This window comes from Silurus meridionalis, chromosome 18 (genome assembly GCF_014805685.1).
Source record: "Silurus meridionalis isolate SWU-2019-XX chromosome 18, ASM1480568v1, whole genome shotgun sequence".
NCBI classification, from domain to species: domain Eukaryota; kingdom Metazoa; phylum Chordata; class Actinopteri; order Siluriformes; family Siluridae; genus Silurus; species Silurus meridionalis.
The window spans coordinates 25,950,772-25,967,404 of record NC_060901.1 but is presented as its reverse complement, the minus strand read 5'-3'; the positions used below and the strand labels follow the sequence as shown (position 1 = coordinate 25,967,404).

At 40.1% G+C, this 16,633-nt stretch overlaps 2 protein-coding genes across 3 annotated transcripts in view; one reads left to right on the top strand and one right to left on the bottom strand.

Annotated features, from left to right (window-relative positions):
- The window catches only part of gnpat (glyceronephosphate O-acyltransferase), a 28,196-nt gene that overhangs the window by 10,405 nt on the left and 1,158 nt on the right, over positions 1-16,633 (top strand). The window lies entirely within an intron of this gene.
- Positions 15,208-16,633, bottom strand: part of LOC124401370 (exostosin-1) — a 127,388-nt gene continuing 125,962 nt past the window's right edge. For both annotated transcript variants that reach the window (XM_046873646.1, XM_046873647.1), the window contains one exon: positions 15,208-15,922. In XM_046873646.1, coding sequence (XP_046729602.1) covers positions 15,737-15,922 — 186 coding nt within the window. In that variant the 3' untranslated portion in view covers positions 15,208-15,736. The remainder of the gene's footprint in view (positions 15,923-16,633) is intronic.

Sequence of the window (16,633 nt, the reverse complement as noted above, 5' to 3'; positions counted from 1 at the left end):
CTGAAGCATAAAATTGTCCATTCACTTAAACTTGGAGGTCTCAGTAGCTAACTTTCGTAATGCCCTTGTACATAAATGAGCACAAATCTCCACAAAATCTCAACAGAATCTGGTGGAACACAATTTCTCAGAAGAACAGAGCACATGATAAGAGCAAATGAGGACTGAATTTGGAATGGGATGTTAAAAATCTCAGGCACATACCACTCTCAGATGTCCACAAGCTCAGATGTCCACAAGCTTCATATATTGTATTAATAATGAAAAGAAGCTTCAACAAGTTACATAGCAAATTCCCCTAGCTTGCTTTTTCACCCTGTTAGCCATGCTAGTCATTTCTGCTAACTTTATTTTCATGGATCTCTCTTTGCCAGTTCCACATAACCTATTTTCACCCCCTTAGCATTAAATACACAGATTGGAACTCTCTGAAAAGCGAGTTGTTATATTAGCTACGCTTGGACTTTGCCTCACGGAAGGAGCCTCTGAGTTTCTGACAGGGAATTGAACGCTAAGTAAAGACTGGTAGCTCAGAGGTTAAGGGATTGGGCTGGATTGAATGGCTTTAAACTCTCAAGTTGTAGGTCATCTGCAAAATGCCATTATTGTAATTTGTTTTAAATTTGGTCAGCATGGTCCTTAGATCCTCCCCAAACAGTGTCCTAAAATTTGTATAGTTTTAGTTTCTCTATGCAATTCTATAGGCTGCCATAGAGGAAGAACGACAAAGCAGAAAATGACGATGTGAAGGTAGAGGGAGGTGGTTGCTCATTTGTTAAGGCATTAGACTCTGGATCAGAAGGTCGTGTGTTCAAATCCCAGCGCCACCAATCTGCCACACTAAGCAGAAATACTTGCAGGGTGGCTCTTTTTCTTGCGCCTCAAATTGCGATATGGTCAACCAAATTTCAATTAAATAGTAAATTACTATCCCAAATATTTCGAATGATTAAGTAAGCTTCGAGATTGCTTTAGTTTAGCTAGTTATCATGTAAAAACTATTAAAATTCTAGTTCCGAATAGTAAAATAGTAGTAGCAAGTTTAGTTCACTTAACCCAAATGATCTTTGCTATCACTTGACATAAAATTTTATTTTAACAAAATGAAAAAAACTTTCAGTCATGGACTTACAATAGGGTGCCTATGGACTGTTGGTACCTGACCCCCTAATAATACAGGGTGGGCCACGGAAAAGTAGCCCACCTCCAATAGAGAAGGGCTAGTAGCCTCCGTAGCTCCTTGCTCACCGTCTGTCCGTCTGTCTGGTGGCGAAGGTGGGCCACTTTTCCATTGGTCACCCTGTAGTTATGGCTAATACTTACTATGGATTGTTCAATGTTGTTAAAAAATTGTGGAAATACAAACAATTGAACTGTTAATAATAAAAAAAAATTAATTATAACATTTTGAGAAGTATCATCAAGTTTGGCGATGAATGTGTACAAAGCTTAATTTTGAGATTAGTTGGGGTTTTTTTTTTGTTTTGTTTTTTTAAAGAATTGTTCTAAAATGCAATAAATGCAAATGGAATTGAATATCCATTATATCCACTTAGTAAAGTAGGTGTGGCCTCAGTGTCTTTCAGACTTAGCAAAGTAGGTGTGGCCTCAGTGTCTTTCATGCCTTTGAAGTAGGCATGGCCTCAGACCCTTGCAATCTTAGTGAAGTAGGTGTGGCCTGTCAGTTTTTGTGGGTGTGATCAATGATTATTTTATTCTCAAAGTGGGCATGGCCACATCCTTATCAACTATCCATAAATCTTCTGACCAATCACAATGTAAAGAAATTTAAATAAAGGAAATAATATGTGTCTGTTTTTGGAGGAGAAACTGCTAAACTGGGAACTTGAAGAACCTTTGAAGGTTTTCCTTGAAAGGTGGAAAAATCCCCTGCTCCGAAGAAAGCACTGACACTTGACTCGCTTTTGGTTTACATACCAGGACATGCTTCATCTCAGCCGTACCATGATTATTTGCCCCTCGGCCCCATGGGTAATGGCCCCTCAGTGTGTGCGTTAAAGCAAATTATATTATGAAATTACAGCCTCTCAGTCTGATCAGCATTATTCAAATATGTGCGCCTAGCACATTAGCCAGCTTGCGTGTGTGTGTGTATGTGTGTGTGTGTGGGTGCAAATGCAAACTAGCACACTGTAATCGCCTTTGTGGCAGCGGCGCTAGCCAATTAGCATTACCAAATGAGTTCCATTGGGTTTCAATGGAGCTTTTCATTAAGTGAATGGCGGAGGCTGCTTTAATTAAAATGGCTTGATGGGTAAAGTTGTTCATAGCACTGCCAAAAAAGCTTTCAGCGCTACAATTACGCCGCATCAATCCCAGCCTCGCTCTTCCGGCCTCTCGCGTTTGGTGACGGGCCAGCGAGGACAAAGCAAATCGAACGCGCTCGGCGTATTACAATCTGGCGGAATGAATAAACCGCTCGGAATTAACTGTAGCGCTAATGCCATCGCGCTTTCATCGCAGAAGTGCTCCGGGGTTAGCGTTCGTTTGAGAGCGTACGGAAGATCATAGCGGAGGACGGGTTGGAGATGCGTGGAGATAAAAACTCCTGAAAACAATCGAATCAAATTAAGACGTGGTTTAGGAAATAATGTAAACACTTAAATCTATCTATCTATCTATCTATCTATCTATCTATCTATCTATCTATCTATCTATCTATCTATCTATCTATCTATCTATCTATCTATCTATCTATATGTTCACCCACATAATAATAATAATTATTATTTTTATTATTCTGATCCACACTGTATTCCATATAAAACCTTTAAACCATCTCATGAAAGCAATTCCTGTAGATTCTTCTCCTTCACAAGAGGAAGCGTTTCACTGATGTTTGTATCTCTGCTGCTTCTCCTGCTTTCAAACGGAACCATCCGCTGAGCAGGTTGACTTTGTCACGTTGTACGGTAGTTGATTTCCACTCTTGTTCTTATTTCGCTTTTCTTTGTCTTGAGTGAGTCGACTGTGAAGATCCATCATTCCTGGGTTCCTCGGTGACTGCTCCGATATGCAGAAGGCGCTCGTGCGGGAACGCCGAGGACGCCTGTGATGTGGGGAAAGACACGTGAAATATGTCCAGCTTAATCAAAGAGGAGCGCTGAGTCCACGGACCTTGAAACTGTTAAGAACTGGTACAGAATGTGTAAAAGAGGGAGAGCAGTGAAGGATGAATGGAAAGAGGGAGGGAAAGATGGATAGAACGAGGTGTCAGGCGGGGGGGGGGATTTCTAAGAGAAGCAGAACATCTTGTCCCTGTCTGTCTGTCTGTCTGTCTGTCTGTCTGTCTGTCTGTCTGTCTGTGTGTCTGTCGGTCGGTCGGTCTGTCGGTCTGTCTGTCTGTCTGTCTGTTCATTTCTACAGCCTTCTTCTTAACCATCTATCTATCTGTCTATCCGTTCATCCAAGGGTTGAACTCTATGGCAGGAGAACTTCCACCTTGTCCAACCCATGAAAAGCAGATCTTCATGGAGCTGGCTTTGTGCACAGGAGCATTATCATGGACCAGGTTTGGGTTTACTAGATCCAGTGTAGGGCCAATTTCATCCAAAATACACTTGTAGGAACATTTTGGAGGAGAACCAAAGATGTCTGACACTCATTAGTCTCCATGTTCTCAGACATTGTCCATGTTCTTGAGGAGGAAGAGGAGAATATGGAATTTCCTCCTAATCCTGATGAATGGCTATGGGCTAAGGGTCCTGTGCATGAGCTTCTTGTGCTTCTTCTGAAGTTGTAAAGCTGTGTGTATGTGTGTGTGTGTGTGTGTGTGTGTTTGTGTGTGTCCTGTCAGAGTGTGTGACACAAGGAACTCTTATCCCCGGAGTGGGTTGGGTGACACGTCCGACAGATGTCTCGAATATCCATCAATACCTGCCATGTGTGTGTGTGTGTGTGTGTGTGTGTGTGTGTGTGTGTGTGTGTGTGTGTGTGTGTGTGTTTTAAATGGTGTCACTGTAATGTACCAAAGTTTTATATTTTCATGTATGTATATATGTATGTATGTATGTATGTATGTATGTATTTTTCTGTATATCAATGAAGTAGGCGTGGCTTCTGGGTTTGTAAGACTTAGTGAGGTGGGCATGGACTCTCTGCCTTTTAGTGAAGGGGGTGTGGCCTCTGGGTTTGTCAGTTTTAATGAAGTAGGTGTGGCTTTTTTGTCTGTCAGTTTTAGTGAGGTGGGCATGACCACAGGGTATTTCATGTGGTCTCAGTGTCTTTCAGTCTAAGTAAAGTAGGTGTGGTCTCTGGGTTGGTTAGTTTTAGTAAAGTAGGCATGGCCACTTTGATTTATAGTCTTGGTGAACTAGGCGTGGCCTCTGTGCATCTCAGACTTAGTGAAGTGGGACTGTGTATATCAGTTTTAACTGAAGTGGCCGTGGCCTCTATGTTTTATAATCTTGATAAAGTTAGCGTGGCCTCTGTGCCTTTCAGGCTAGTAAAGTGGGCGTGGCCTCTGGGTTTGTCAGACTTAGTAAAATAGGTGAAGCCACAATGTTTTTTAGACATGTTAAGGAGGGCGTGGCCTCTGTGTCATTCTCAATGAAGTAGGCGTGGCCTCTGCATTTTATAGTCTAAGTGACGTAGGCGTGGCCTTTAGTTTTTAATTTTATTTAGGTGGGCGAGGCCTTGGTGTCTTGTTTTAGTTGTGTAAAAGTTGCCTCTGTGTCTGTCAGTTTTAGTGAAGTAGGCGTGGCCTCTCTATCGTTCAGTCTTAGTAAAGTAGGCGTGGCCTCACCTCTGTGTCTTTCAGTTTTAATGAAGTAGGAGTGGTTTGTTTGTTTTATAGTCTTGGTAAAGTAGGTGTGGCCTCAGTGTCTTTCATGCCTTTGAAATAGGTGTGGCCTCAGACCCTTGCAATCTTAGTGCCAGTTATTGTGGGTGTGATCAATGATTATTTTATTCTCAATTAAGTGGGCGTGGCCACATACTTATCAACTATCCATAAATCTTCTGACCAATCAGAATTTAAAGTTTACGTGACGTCATCAGTTTATTAGATTATTTCCTCCTAATGCTGCTTTTTAAATATAGAACAGACTGTTGTTTATGCAACAGATGGGCAGGGATGTGTATCAAGGGAATTCTGTGTGTGTGTGTGTGTGTGTGTGTGTGTGTGTGTGTGTGTGTGTGTGTGTGTGTGTGTGTGTGTGTGTGTGTGTGTGTGTGTGTGTGTGTACAGTCTCGACACCCAGACTGCAGGTGTGTAGGAGTGTAAGTATTAATGACTAGTCGACTGTAGAGTGTTATATCACCTGCTGCACCAGCAGCTGTGTGTGTGTGTGTGTGTGTGTGTGTGTGTGTGTGTGTGTTTGTGCTAGCGAGTGCGAGAAACAGCATATAAGAACTAAAAACAGTACAGTTGCCAAGTCAGAAAGCAATCTAATTTATTTCTGAATACATTTTTTTTTATTTTAATAAAAAAATATATTTTATTATTATACATTATTTTTTATTTCCTGCTAAAAAGAATTTTGGGGCAATTTTTTGATGGGCAATACTGTGGTAATACCACCCATGTGGCACAAGGAGGCAGAGTTCACTGACACAAATCGCACAAGCGAGTTCAGTACTGTTTATTAATTTGTGTAAATTACATTTCCGTATCGAATAAATATATAATATATATAAATATATTAACAAAAACATTATATAAAAATCTATATTTACATCACAATCTGATGGATACTGCTTTAATGGACTCTCAGAGAAAAGGGAAATAGAAAAAGAAACTCCTTTGTTGCAATGATTTGTAAGGGTCCTTATGGCTGTTTTTTTTTATTTATCTGGTCATGTTGAAGGAAATTTTCTGTCATTTAATGAAGGAGATGTGGCCCTGTCGTCTGTGAGCCTTAGTGAAGGGCCTCTGGATCTGTCAGGTGCAATGAAGAAAGCATGGTCTCTTGGTCTTTCAGGTGCAATGAAGAAGGCATGGTCTCTAGTTCTGTCAGGTGTCTTACTGAAGTAGGCGTGGCCACTTTGTCTTTTAGTTTTTGTGAATTAGACATGGCCTCTGTGACTCAGTCAGTTAATCAAGAGGTGTGCCCTCATTGCCTGTCAGAATAAAGGTGTGGCTTCTGTGTCTTTCACTTACAATAGTTGAGGTGTGGCCCCTGTGTCTGTCAAACGCAATAAAGGGGGTGTGGTCTCTGTATCTGTCAATTGCAATAAAGAAGGCGTGGCCTCCGGTCTAGTATTAAGGTGAACGCTCACACAGAGAAAGATCAATGCCACGCTGATTTTTAAAATGCACTTTTTCGCTACACACACACACACACACACACACACACACACACACACACACACACAGACACACACACAGTGCAGGTCATCCTGGTTTAAATATTGTGGATGTCAACAATCCTCTATGGTTCTGATCGGCTCGAGTGTACGCTTTGGCAACGAGTGATCAGTGTGCTGAGTGTACTGAGACTTCACACACCAGCAACACAGCTGACACACACACACACACACACACACACTAACACACACACACACACACACATGCTGAGGGCTTCACGTCAGGGGCCTGTATTGCATGATTGATGGCATTAAATTGCCTTTATCCGAGGCTTTATCAGGATTTCGCAGCCCCCAGAACTGCCGAGCTCCACTGCCTCTGTTTTCATAAATCACACTGGTAAGAGACCTGGAGAAAGACTGAGAGCAAAAAACATCTAGAAGAGAGACAGGTGTTGTTAAGTAAGAAAAAAAAGTGTGTGAGAAACCAAGCCAGAAAAAACAGAGATCGAGAAATAGGAATGTTGTTGAAAAGTGCCTGAAAGAGTGAATGTGTAGAAAGGAAAAGGACTGAAAGAGAGAAAAAGAAAAGAAATAACAAACATGAGGTTTTTGTCATCTTTATGTCAGTTTGAAAAGGCTTATTTACTCACTGCCTGCATACAACTAGTTTCCAACTCTATTGTACATGTCTACAATGTGAATTATATAACAAACTTTCTTACCCTTTCTTACCTCTAGAAGGGCATGGGGTCATCGACAAAGTATTTTTGTTGGAGGTTTGTCTTTAAGGTAATATCGCAATCCTTGTATTTTGAGGCTGCTGAATAAATAAAATGATTTTCTGTTAAGCAATGATATTAAAAACGCAAGGCAATAAAAATGCTTGGACCCCCACCAAGAGAACAGTCAAGCATTGCAAAACCAAGTTTTGAAATTGTAGGTGCCCCCTAATATTTCAACCTTTTTGCAACCTTTTGTTATTGGTCCCCTTATAGGATAACACTATCTTTGTTGGATTGCAAATTGGAGAACATACTACCATCAGAATTCTGCACCTGAAAGACCTGCATTATCACCAGACACTTGTATATAAGTGCAAAACAGGGTTCTTTCATTGTAAGTGCTTGGACCACTAATAATGAGGCCTAAGATGTTAGTGCTTGGACCCCTAATATAAATGTCCTTAGTATTCAGTTCTTGGACCCCTAATATATATGTCCTCAATATTCAGTACTTGGACCCCTATTATAAAAGGTCCTCAATGTTCAGTGCTTTAATATAATATAATATATAATATAAAGTTCCCAAGCAGTAAATGCTTAGACCCCTAATATAAAGGTCCCCAGTATTCAGTGCTTGGACCCATAATCTTGACCTTTATTTAACCTAGAATTCATCTATTGCTGTGAACCTACGGCGACGCAACAAAACACACTTTCTAGTTCTATCTAATGGCTGAAATGAAGAACATCGCACAACAATCATACATCCTTTAAATTCTAATCCAAAAAATGACAGTGTTGATGAGAAAAAGAAAGAAATGCTCGAGACAAAGAATGAAAATAAGAGACAGGGTGCGAGAAAAATGCATTGAGTCTGATAGAAGAGAAAGCGACGGGTGTCAGAATATGAAATGGAAAAGAGTACATGAAAGGAAAAAAAGCGTTAGGTTTGGAACCGAATGGTGAAGAAGGAGAGAGAAAGAGATGGATGAGGTGACGGAGAAACGTGTACGTTTTAAGGGCGTAATGGAAAACGTCAATCCTTGCGAGTACTGATGGGAAACTATCCTCATTTGTGTTTGTGTGTGTGTGTATTGGACAGGTAGAGAGATTGAAAATGAGAAAAGCTATTGTGTGCAGCATATATCACAAAGCAAGTGTGTTGCAGTGTGTATAAGCGCTACTCTGTATGATGTGATGATTTTAAACATACAATTTCAGCATTTTGTAAACTAGAATTTTAATACAAAGGACCACAGTATTCAGTGCTTACACCTCTAATATAAAGTACCTAAGCAGTGAGTGCTTGGGCCCCTAATATAAAGTTCCTGAAAAGGTCAGTGTTTGGGCCCCTAATATAAAATTTCTGAAAAGTCAGTTTTTGGGACCCTAATACAAGGTTGCTGAGCAGTCAGTGCTTGGGCCCATAATATAAAGTTCCTGAGTAGTCAGCTTTTGGGCCCCCTAATATAAGCAGTGAATGCCTGAGCCCCTAATAGAAAAGGTCCTTAGCAGTCAGTGCTTGGGCCCCTAATATAAAGTTCCTAAAAAGTCAGTGTTTGGGCCCCTAAAATAAAGTTCCTGAGCAGTCAGTGCTTGGGCCCAAAATGTAAAGTTCCTACGCAGTCAGCGCTTGGGCCCCTAATGTAAAGTTCCTGAGCAGTCAATGCTTGGGCCCAGAATGTAAAGTTCCTAAGCAGTCAGTGCTTGGGCCCCTAATATAAAGTTCCTAAGCAGTCAGTGCTTGGGCCCCTAATATAAAGTTCCTAAGCAGTCAGTGCTTGGGCCCCTAATATAAAGTTCCTAAGCAGTCAGTGCTTGGGCCCCTAATATAAAGTTCCTAAGCAGTCAGTGCTTGGGCCCCTAATATAAAGTTCCTGAGCAGTCAGTGCTTGGGCCCCTAATATAGAATTCCTGAGCAGTCAGTGCTTGGGCTCCTAATATAAAGTTCCTGAGCAGTCAGTGCTTGAGCTCCTAATATAAAGTTCCTGAGCAGTCAGTGCTTGGGCCCCTAATATAGAATTCCTGAGCAGTCAGTGCTTGGCCTCACAATATAAAGTTCCTGAGCAGTCAGTGCTTGGGCCCCTAAACAAAGGTCCTGATGGGGCACCTAATACAAAGGTTTCTTGGGCCTCTAATACAAGGTTGCTAAGCAGTCAGTGCTTGGGCCCCTAGAAGTTATGATGGCCTTTTTGTTGTAATCTTCCTTTCACTATTAATCCCATCGCGTTTCACTCTTCAGGCCTCCCTGATCCAACCTAATTCTGGAAGAAGTTTTCATCACTTAAAACGCCACTGCTGAGGATGTTCTTAAACGTACAACTTAAATAATGATACCAGACGTTCTTCCGGATGGTTCCTTTGAGTGAATATGATAATGGCTTTGAACTACAATAATCGACATGTTGAAACAATAAGGAAAGTCCTGGTGATCGCACTGTCCAGCATCACCAGGATGGGTTTTCTTTGAAGTCTGATTCCTCTCAAGGTTCCTTCCTGATAAAGCCAGCGTGAAGCCCTGGAGCCCCCAAATCGCATCTTTATTGGTGGCCCTTGTTTTGTGGGCATTGAGGCAGGCGAGTGAGAGATAAGCAGCAGATGGTCTTATGTACACCTAAGCCTTTGATTCCAGGCCAAAAAGAGAACGATTGAAAGATAGATAGAGGGAGGGAGAGAAAGAGAGAGGGAGAAGATCATCAGATTTGATATGGATGACCTTTCTCAAACTGCTGTAAAAGACTGCGAGCGAAAAGAGATTTAATCGAGTGGAGATGACACGGCACTCTCTGCGAATCGACACGCCCATTCTTCTCTTCCTTCCCCTCTTTCATCACTCGTTCTGCTTCTCGGAAGAATATTCCAGAAGGCAGGTGGAGAACAAAGCGAAGATCATCCCTTCATCCCACCACCATGCAGTAGTTCACACTCAGCTGGTACCTCAGGTTTATTTTTCTCTTTTCCTCTTTTTCTCTCCATCCCATTACTTTATTTCTCTCCATCTTTCTCTCACACTGTCTCTTTCTATCTACCCCTCTGCCTCGCTTTTTTTCTCTTCATCTCTTTTTTTTCTCTTTTCCCTTCTCCCTCTCTCACTCCTTCCTTCCTTCCTTCCTTCGTTCCTTCCTTTCTTCCTTCCTTCCTTCCTTCCTTCCTTCCTTCCTTCCATCCCAAACCTCGTAGTAATAAAGTTAGCCGAGACGGAAAGGCGATTTTCAAAACTCTGAGAAATAATCTGAGAAATAATCTGTATGATGAGTAATTAGTGCGAGATCGTGAGATATTGCCGATATCTTCTTACACCTGGTGTATCCTTTCACGCTTGGGTCTGGAGGAATGACAGAGCTGAGTGAAAGACAGAACAGTGGGGGTGAAGCGGGGGATGAAGAAGGAGGAAGAGGAGGAGGAGGAGGAGGAGAGGGAGGAGGGACAGGAGGCGAAATTGAAAACCTGCTGCAAAATGAGATTTCAAATCAACTCCTACCATGGGAATGAACATGGTGTGGTTTGTGTGCCTGCAGTGATGGATTATTGTGGCTGTGTTATTAGGATCAGGCTCACACACACACACACACACACACACACACACACACACACACACACACACACACACACACACACACACACTGCTCTTAAAGTCCACAAAAGAAGAGAGATGAACATATGTAGTCACATGTTTATAGATTGACTAAATGGGCTGTGGAACTGGGACAAACATGTAATCTAAATTCTGGACTCTGATTGGTCAGAAGGTGTTAATTGATATGCGCCGGTTGATATCAGTGTGCGTTTTGGAATCAGACATCGATTGTACAATTGTCTCTAAGAGAAGATCTTCTGTAAAACGAAAAACATGTTGGGGTTGTTTTGGAGCAGAGAAGGATCCGGAAAGTGGAAGGAATCCTGAACCAACATGGCTCCTGTTCCATACTTCATCACCGTGCTGCTCCGTCCGGACTGCGGCTCGTCGGAACCGACTTCAGCAAATGAGCCGAAGCGCACGTCTGAGTATTGTAAGAGTTGTTTAGAGAGCAGACAGACGTCTGGAGTGACATCTATCGTGGAACCACCTGCCCAGTCACCACACCTCAATCCTACTGAACTGCTCTGAGAAGTGGATGCTCTCATGAACCACAAATTAGTGGATGGATGGAATTTTGTTTGAATAAACAAAATGATGGATCAATGGATATATAGATAAATAGATAAATAGATGAATGGATGGATGGATGGATGGATGGATGGATGGATGGATGGATGGATGGATGGGATTGTGGTTGAATGGACAGACTGGTGGATGGATGATAAACAGACTGAATAATTGGATGATAGATAGATAGATAGATAGATAGATAGATAGATAGATAGATAGATAGATAGATAGATAGATAGATAGATAGATAGAGTTGTGTTTAAATGAACAGACTAGTGGGTAGATGGATGGATGGATGGATGGATGGATGGATGGAATTGTGGTTGAATAAACAGACTGATTGATTAGATGATAGATAGATAGATAGATAGATAGATAGATAGATAGATAGATAGATAGATAGATAGATAGATAGATAGATAGATAGATAGAGTTGTGGTCAAATCAACAAACTGGTGGATGAATGGGTGGATAAATAGATAGATGGATGGAATTGTAGTTGAATAATCGACTGATGGATGGATGGATGGACGGATGGATGGATGGATGGATGGATGGACGGATGGATGGATGGATGGATGGATGGATGGATGGATGGATGGATGAATAAATAGATTGATCAATACAGGTTTGTGGTTAAATAAACAGAGTGATGGATGGATGAATAGACAGAATCGTAATTGAATAACCAGACTGATGGACGGATAGATAGATAGATAGATAGATAGATAGATAGATAGATAGATAGATAGATAGATAGATAGATAGATAGATAGATAGATAGATAGATAGATAGATAGATAGATAGATTTCTTGTTTATAAATGTTGTGTTTGTGTCTTTATATATTTGTTGTTATTGGTTTGTTTACTCGTTTGTTTGCTTTTTCGTTCCCAGTCGCAGAAATTGTTTGTAAAATCGAAACCCATCCGTTTGCAGGGTCGCAGGTAAACGAGGCGTTTGCGTGTCGCCACGATCGAGTTCGTGTGTTGTTTTTTTCCATGTTTTTCTCCCTCGTACCCGCTGCGCCGCGCGCATATGCTAATTTCAAACACCAAATTGATTTTGTGTTACAGTAAACACTTTTTGTCGCTTCGCCACAATTGTATTGAGAGAGTCAATTTTGTGTGCACGGGCAAAGCCAATAAAGCATGACTGAAATGAAAATGAAATGAGAGCGAGAGAGAGAGAGAGAGAGAGAGATAGAGAGAGAGAGAGAGAGAAAGTAAATAGAGAGAAACACCATGAGGACTGAAGGCTTCCCTGAGCTCCAAACACATAGCAGCGTCTCGCGAGCAGATATCCCGCCCCACGGTCGCTATGACAACGAGGCCTGAGGCTCAGCAGACCAATACAGTGAGCAGGTCTGGAGTGTGTTACAGTTTCCTGAGTGAAGCCGAGATGGAGAACGAGCTCCGAACTTCACCTTCATTCTTCATTCATTCATTCATTCATTCAAGAAAGAAGGAAGAAAGAAAGAAAGAAAGAAAGAAAGAAAGAAAGAAAGAAAGAAAGAAAGAAAGAAGTCAATTCAAAGAAAATAAAAGACAAAAAGCAAAAAGAAGCCTTGAAAAAAGAAAGGAAATAAAAAGAGATCAAGAAAATGAGATCTTTATTTAAAGAAAAATATATAAAACTAAAGAAAAAATGGTAGAAAAAAAAAAAAAAAACTGCGAAAGAAATAAAAGAAAAAAGAGATGGTAATGTAAAGAAAAGATAAAAAAAATAATTAAAAGAAAGGTAACAAAAAGAGATTGAAATAAAACAAGATAAAACGTAAAGAAAAAGCGATGGAATGCAAAAAGAACGGAAGCCATTAAAAGTAAAAAAAAAAAACAGAGCGTGAAAATGAGATAGCATTGTAAAAAAAAAAAAAAGAAATGAAGAAAACAAGATGAGAAATGTACAAAGAAAAAAAGGAGAAAGAACGACAAAAAAAGCAATGGAATGCATTTAAAGAAAGAAAAGAAAGAGTTTTCCGCAGCCAGATGTGTTCTTTTTTCCACACGACTGTATCAGACCCAAAACCTGCTCCGGCTTCATGAAGATCTGATCATCGTGGGTTGGAAGATGTGGAAGATCTCCTAGAGCGTCTGAACACCTTTGGGATGAATTGGAACACCACCATAGGCCTCTTTACCTCCAGACTTCCGTATCCTTGTGTCTGAAGGAGCATCGAATCTCCACCCACTCACATTTGAACTTCCAGCCAGTACCAGGAGATGAATAAAGCATCAGTATGAGACTAAAACGACGAGTTTACTAAAATGGGAACGAGTTAAAAAAGAGACATAGGGAAAAAGAGAAAATATTTTATGATCTGATTGGTGTACCGTGTGTGTGTGTGTGTGTGTGTGTGTGTGTGTGTGTGTGTGTGTGTAAAACACCAGTGCTGATGAAAAAGCTCCGTGCGTCTTCAATCTCATCTCAATTTATACCGTACAGAGTTTTAAATGCACATTGACGATGAGTATTTATAAAGCCTGTAGGGGGCAGAACTCATTTTCATTCACCTGCAGGGAGGAAAAAAAAGAAAGAGAGAAAAAAAAAAAAAAGACCAAAGGGGAAATACAGAAAAGAGAGTGAGGAGAGGCTTAAAGGGTGAAAACATTGAGGGAGAGAGAGAGAGAGAGAGAGAGAGAGAGAGAGAGAAAGAGAGAAAGAAATAGAGGAAGAAATAGGAAAGACAGAAAAGAGCAATATATATATATATATATATATATATATATATATATATATATATATATATATATAGAAAGAAAGAAAGAAAGAAAGAAAGAAAGAAAGAAAGTGTAGGTGTAATGTATGCTGGTCATTGAGGACCTTGATTGTGTGCATGTGTGTGTGTGTGTGTGTGTGTGTGTGTGTGTGTGTGTCTGTCTGTGAGTGTGAATGTGTGTGTGTGTGTGTGTGTGTGTGTGTGTGCGTGCGTGTGTGTGTGTGTGTGTGTGTGTGTATGCGTGTCTCTGTGTGTATGTGTGTGTGTCTGCGTGTCTGTGTGTATGTGTGTGTGTGTGTGTGTGTGTGTCTGTCTGTGAGTGTGAATGTGTGTGTGTGTGTGTGTGTGTGTGTGTGTGTGTGTGTGTGTGTGTGTGTGTGTGTTTTGAACCATAAAGTGATTGTTGTATTTGGCATGGTGGTGCGTGAACTTGAAGAAAGAAAGAACGTTTTTTTTTTATTAACACCCCCACCTCGGTCTTTCTTTCTTTCTTTCTTTCTTTCTTTCTTTCTTTCTTTCTTTCTTTCTTTCTTTCTTTCTTTCTTTCTGCAGTATCAGGAAGTGAGAGTGAAGGTGCAGTGTTGTTCGGAGCAGCAGAAGTTGCAGGAAGAAGACATCAGAGCGTGATGAGGTCTGGCAGGAGGACGGGCGTGAGAATCCCATGGAGAGGCTGAGAAAAAGATGGATGGGTGATAGAGGAAGTGAGAGGAGGACAGGAGTGAGAAATAGAGAGACTCACGGGGAGATAGAGAAAGGTTGGTCTCCACCCACCAGCTCATTTCTCTGTTCTGTAGGGTTCTCAGGAGAGGGATGAAAGAGTGGAAAACACGTCGGTGCGCAAAAACACACGGAGGAAAAACAAAACAATCAAATGGAGTCTCAGAAAACAAAAGAGGTGAAGTTCAGGGCTACAATCAGTGAATAAAGATCTCAAGAGCTGGGAATTTATTTATTTATTTATTTATTTATTTATTTAATTACTTATTTATTTACTTACTTACTTTATATTTATTTATTTACTCATTTATTTATTTACTTTATATTTATTTATTTATTTATTTACTTACTCACTTTATATTATTAATTAATTAATTAATTTACTTTATATTTATTTATTTACTTACCAAATATTAATTAATTAATAAATGTATTTATTTACATATAAATGTCATACCCAATCAGACATGAGGGTCACTTTAAGATAGTGAAGCAACACACACACACACACACACACACACACACACACACACACACACATATTAATTGTGATTGTCAATATTTGGTTCTTTATGGTCCTCATAATCTGAGTACACACACACACACACATACATTGTGGGGACTGTAGACACTATGCTTTTATTACAAGGACCTTTGCTCAATTCTAGGTGAACACAACACATTTTTAATTCCTCTGTGCAATAAGTCACAGTAAGAATAACTGCAAATAGACACCCAATACAAATTCTTTCACTGGAACCCCAGAGACCAGAACTGAGACACGTGTAATCATCAGTCCATCCTGTGGCATTCAGAGACTTTATTCGACTTTAGACTTCTTTTAAAAAAAGGCAGAATCGTACAAAAAATAAAGGAACTGAATGTACATATTGCAGGCATTGGTGTGAGTTTGGGCCTCGTCTTTGGGCCGTCCTTCCGTCCCTCAAGGCAGTCCCTGGAGCTCTGGCGTCCTCTGAAGATGACGATGATGATAAAGGATTCTCAGAAACCCGTCCAGAGCCGCTAAAGAAAATCAAACCCGGAGTTGCATATATTTGAAATTAAATGACTAAACCACGTCTCGGCCAATCAGGACTCTTATAAACACCTGTCCATGGATACGAGACGTCTGAGCGCTCTGAGGCCGAGTCAGATCTCTCTACAGTCTCTCGATGTCTCTGTATTTCTTGCGTAAGATGGACACCTGGTCTTTAAACAGAACCGGATCCAGGCGGAGCTGAGAGTGGACGAGCGGCATGAAGCCGAACCAGGCGGCAAAGGAGTTCATGCAGGACTGGCGCTGGGCGAAGTGGTCCGGGTCGGCCCAACGCGACGGCTTCGACCCCTGAGAGAGGGAGAAATAGAATTAGATAGAAAATAGTGCATTAGATAGAATAAAAAAAATGAAAGAAAAACAAACAGAGAGCAATAAAAATATTAGAAAATAATGATATAATTATTTGAATACATTTTCAATTATGAGAAAATAATACAAAGAATAAAGAATTATAAAATAAGGATAGTAAGAAAGAAACAAGTAGAAAAACAAATGGAAAATAGAAAGAAAACAAAGGATATAGTGGAAAGAAAGAAAGAAAGAAAGAAAGAAAGAAAGAAAGAAAGAAAGAAAGAAAGAAAGAAAGAAAGAAAGAAAATATTGAAACCAGAAAAATACAATAAATTAATTAATAAATGGAGGCAATAAATACATGAATAAATAAATAAATGATTGATTGAAAAAGACAGAAAGCAAGCAAGCAAGAAAGAAAGAAAGAAAGAAAGAAAGAAAGAAAGAAAGAAAGAAAGAAAGGCAGCATAAAAACACAGGAGAAATTAAGGAGAAATTAAAGAAACAGAAAATAGAAAGTATTAAAAAAGAAATTAATGAAAAGAAAGACAGAAAGAAAGAAAAAAGGAAAGAAAGAAAGAAAGAAAAAAGGAAGAAAGAAGGGAAAATTCAAAACACAGGAAAAAAAGAAAGTAATTACAAAAATATTTATAATTTATAATTAAAAAAGTTAATAAAAAAAGGAAAGAAAAGAAAGTAATATCAGTT